The sequence below is a fragment of the Gavialis gangeticus genome, unplaced genomic scaffold, assembly GCF_001723915.1.
Source record: "Gavialis gangeticus isolate Ggan-Ray unplaced genomic scaffold, GavGan_comp1, whole genome shotgun sequence".
NCBI lineage: Eukaryota > Metazoa > Chordata > Crocodylia > Gavialidae > Gavialis > Gavialis gangeticus.
The window spans coordinates 9039210-9043814 of NW_017729004.1; the positions used below are offsets into that span (position 1 = coordinate 9039210).

General features: G+C 39.3%; 1 protein-coding gene across 1 annotated transcript in view; it reads right to left on the reverse strand.

The window, feature by feature from the left end:
- FAM188B (family with sequence similarity 188 member B) overlaps nucleotides 1-4605 on the reverse strand; it is a 138610-nt gene that overhangs the window by 36419 nt on the left and 97586 nt on the right. The window contains exon 14 of the mRNA XM_019508078.1: nucleotides 1027-1090. Coding sequence (XP_019363623.1) covers nucleotides 1027-1090 — 64 coding nt within the window. The remainder of the gene's footprint in view (nucleotides 1-1026; nucleotides 1091-4605) is intronic.

Genomic DNA, 4605 nt, shown 5'->3' on the forward strand with positions numbered 1-4605 from the left:
AAGTGAAGAATTCCCCTTTCCAACTGAAACTAGAAAAAAAATTGGGTACCATAGAAGGAATCACTTGAGTCTAAATTTGGCCATAATGATAAGGATTAACAGTTCAAGGCGGGATATTTAAGGGCTAAAAATCTTTCCAAAATCAGACCATGTAACATTAAATGTTGTGTCTTAAGCCATGCCTGCACTAACTTTGCCTGGCAGTGGTGCCCTCAATCATGTTCCACTCTTCCGGATAGGCTGTGTGGTTGTATCTGTGTACCACTGGGGGTGACCTAATTAGCATGGGGCTACCTGGCAGTGTCATACAGTACCACATATTATAGCTATGTTGCTTCTGATTTTAGAGGCAGTGTGCCCAGATCAGGATGGCAAACATAAGAAGTGTCATATTGGGTTGGAACAAAGGTCTAATCCATTATCCTATCTCCAACAGCACCAAGTAGTAGATGCGTTAGAGCCCTATCAGACATTGCATTTATGGCACAATTAATGATTTACATTTATGGCATGCTAATCACACCATAAATTGAAACATGACACATGTTTAGCTAATGTTTATGACAATAAAAGGGCAAACCAGCCACAAAGATATTAAACATTTAATGTGGAATATCTGTGTGGCTGGTCTGTGTTGAACTTTAAACTGAACATGTGGCATGTCCTGGCACACGTTCTGGACCCAGAGCTCCCTATGCCCCATTCCAAAGATCAGTAGGATGGGGCACAATGCAGTCTGGGAACCAACACAGAGCCACCCCGCACCCAATCCCTGGGATCAACTGATCATTGGCTTCAGGCAGGAGGCAGCACCAGCTCTCAGACACAGCCCCCCACCCCTCCAGAGGTTTCAGAAGGACAGCATATAAACAGGGCATGTGTAGAGTGATCCATCCATTGCCATTCCCTCCCTGGCATCAATCATTGGTGTGTTTGTGGGGGTCCAGTCACGTGGCATTTACTAAGTCATTTTGTAGCATTTCTTATGCGTGCTGTTTCTAATATCCAGTCATCTCCCTTACTTACCTGTGTGCAGTATCCGTGGCTACCTATCAATTGGTTTGTGAGCACATCAAAGTCACTGCGCACCCTAGAAAAGATATGAGATGATTCAGTCACAACTCTTCCTTTCACAACAGTTGGCATTTCTAATGCCTGGAAAGCCTATTCCCCAAGCACAAATATGGCTATACTTTTTGAATTTGTTTAGAATACACTTCTCTGAGGAAAAAGAGATACATATGTGCTTTTAGTTACATAAAATCTGCTGAAAATGCATGTTAAAATTTGTTTTACAAGAAGTTAGTCAAGTGCTAGGCTAGTGAACTAAAGGGAGAGGAAAACGGCTGCCAGTGGTTATTGGAATCAAAGCCCCAAAACTATAACACTGCTTTCTTTCAAACAGATTTATCAAAAAAGTCTTAGGATAAGACAAACTTCATTTTTGTACGTTACGTCCATGGATGACATTTTAGGAATGCATGTCATTTTATATTTGATTTCGATTATATAAAATATGGATAATAGTAGCAAAGGTTTATATACCATTTTCTCCCATTTTAAGCTCAAGAATGTTATCATTGTTATCCATGGTATTTGCCCATTAACTGTAGGCAGTGCTGTACATATATTGTGCATAGTAGTCTCCACCGTAGGAAAAAATAAAGGAAGATCAATGCATAGATCAAATGCTCTACCTTTACAAACACTGGGATTGCTATACTGTTCCACGCCAAAGGTCCATTTACTCTGCTATTATTTCTCAGAAAGTGACCTGTTTGATTATTTAAAAAAAAAAAAATCTCATAACAATTGCAGAATATCCTCTCTGTAGAGGAAGATTTTTCATCCATGCATTGCATCACTTAGTAGTTGGTTTACGTCCAGAAACATGAGAGTTTATAACCCATATCATATTTTTATCTTATCTTGAGTAATTACAGCTACTCTTATATTACTCATAAATGTCTAATGTCTTTTTGAAACCAACCATTTTGGACTCTATGATATCTTGTAGTAATAAATGCTACTGATTAATTACATAGTACATAAAAAATGGAATTCCCTCCTTTAGTTGAACTATGCTGATTTCAATTTCATTGGGTCTCTCCTGATTATCGTATTATGTAAGAGGGTAAAGAAAATGTCCGACTGAACATTTCTCTATTTTTAATTATTTGATATACCTCTCTCATATTCCCTCTTATTTCTGTCCTCTCAAAAAAAATGCACATGGTTTTTTAAATATGTAAGTATTTCTGTACATCTAATTTTTTTGTTCCCTATCTTTGGACAACTTAATTAAAAATGTATTGCAGTATGATAGGGGAAAGGATACAGTGGTCAAACTGGCCTGGATGCAATAGGATCTGGCTTAAATTTCAACCCAACCTTAAATGTAATTCCATTTTCTGTTTTAAAAATGGGTTCTGATACTGAAAAGATTCAGTTATTTCTTGGTTTCTGCCTTTCTTTCTGCATTCTTTGGTTTCATCCCAAGCATCCCAGAGGTTATTTTCTTATAGTATTTCTTCTAATGCTGAAACAAGGATTTATTGTAAATCTCATAAAATTTCTAATCTCCTTTCAATCCTTTCAGGACTGAAAAATCTATGTAAACTTGTGGAGTTTCACCATGGCACCACTACATAATGCAAGTGAGAAGAACAATGTAGGAGTTTTGGTGATGGCTAACAGCTAAATCAGCTATTACTACTAACACTAACACTGAATTGAAAGGAAAACAAAGAATTTGTGAAAACTCTGCGTGCAGTATGGAGAAATTTCTTTTGAAAGGATCACAACCTTACACGCCAAGGATGGAATGATAATAATCTTGGATTTTGGCCACTTCTCAGTTTTAGAAACAGTTTCAACACGAAAATCTCATAGCCTCATTTGAAAAGAGAGGACTGTTCAATATGCGTCAGTTGGGGACGATGGGACATACATGTAGGACAATAGGAGGAAGTTCTAATTTCATCTGTAGGTGCAAACAATATGGGATTGTTGAGGTCTATCTCAGATTTTCAAGAAAAAGCACATCTGCATTTCAAATCACTTCGACTAATGAGGAAGCAACGATCAGGCATATAGCTGACAAGATTTACAACTGTTATAAATCATATTATACTGCAATTCTTCCTTCCAAGAAGTTAACATGGAACAGAATGCAAACAGGCACATCTGTTTACAATATTTACGATGAAACAAAAGGTGAGGTAGATGAAGAGCCCAGGAACTTTTGGGCACTCTATAGACACCAAAAAATAATATTGCATTATATTTCTGTCAGAACACAATGCAGTACATTGATAAAGTGCAAATTAGGGACATGTTTCTTCAATCTGATGTCAAAAGCGCTTATGCTCATCATCTTCATCACTGGGTGTTCCTAATGTTGTTAAGACCAGAGGTGGTCAACCTTTCAGCCCCATGAGCTGGATGAGCGGCATGGAACCAGTTCACAGGCCAGATTCAGCACAGATTTGGTCCATGGTTCAGATCCTGCCCGAGGCTGGTCCGTGGATCTGGCTCTGTGCCAGCCTAACCTGGCACACCAAGACTGATCATATGCTGGCCTTACCCCATATACCAGATCTAACAATGCACTCACATGATTTAGTGTGAAGGGTCACATTGTCCGGCACCAAGGGCTTCCTATTGGTCCTAAAATTTGGCAGCAGGGGAGAGGCAATTAAAACTGCCACCACTTTCCTGCTACCAAATTTCTGGACACCTGGGAGCCCTGCAGGCCAGATCTATCCTGCCAGCTAGAGGTTGAGCATCACTGGGGCTACACCACCACTTGTCTATAATCCCTGTAGAAGGAGATGAACATGCCTGGAGCAGGGAGCTGGACCAAATGACATCCTGAGGTTCCCTCCAGTTGTACTTTTCTAAATATTGATCACTAGTGTCACTTGTTGAGCATTTTTACTCTAAATTTTAAAGCATTTAACAGTGGAGAGTATCATTAACTGTGAGTTATGGGTAGCAAAGCTAAGAGATTAAGGATGTGCCCAGTGCTGTCAATGGTTCAAATGGACAAAGGGATCCCAGGTTTTCCTGCATGATCCTCTACATCAGGAGAATCTGAAGTCAATGGAAAGAGGCTACACATATGTGGCACAGCAAAAAGGGGATGAGACTGCAGTCCCCCCACCCCTGATTCCACCCTTGAATATTATTATTACTTTTCAATGTCATGCAAATATGAAAGAATTACTAAAATATTTTGGAGGCTGAAAATATAAAATCAAGTGATATATGGTGCTTGAACCATGCAAGATTTTTGCAATAGTCTGGAAGTGGTCCACTTAGAGACCGTGGTCCTCATTCAGAAAAATCCTTGGGCAAACACTTAACTTGAAGCACAGGCTACATACTCAGTCGCTGACCCAAATAGCCATCACCACTTAGCTGCTGAGCAAAAATGCTATCTCTAGGTTTTAGACTATTCCAGAAGATCTCACAAGAGAAGGATCTTTATTGGCCTTATTTTCTATTCCCTACTTTTGCAGTATTTAAGATAAAATAGGCTATGTCTTTCCTGAAACTGAGAGATAGGATCACACCAATGTAGACATACTGGGCATGTCCACA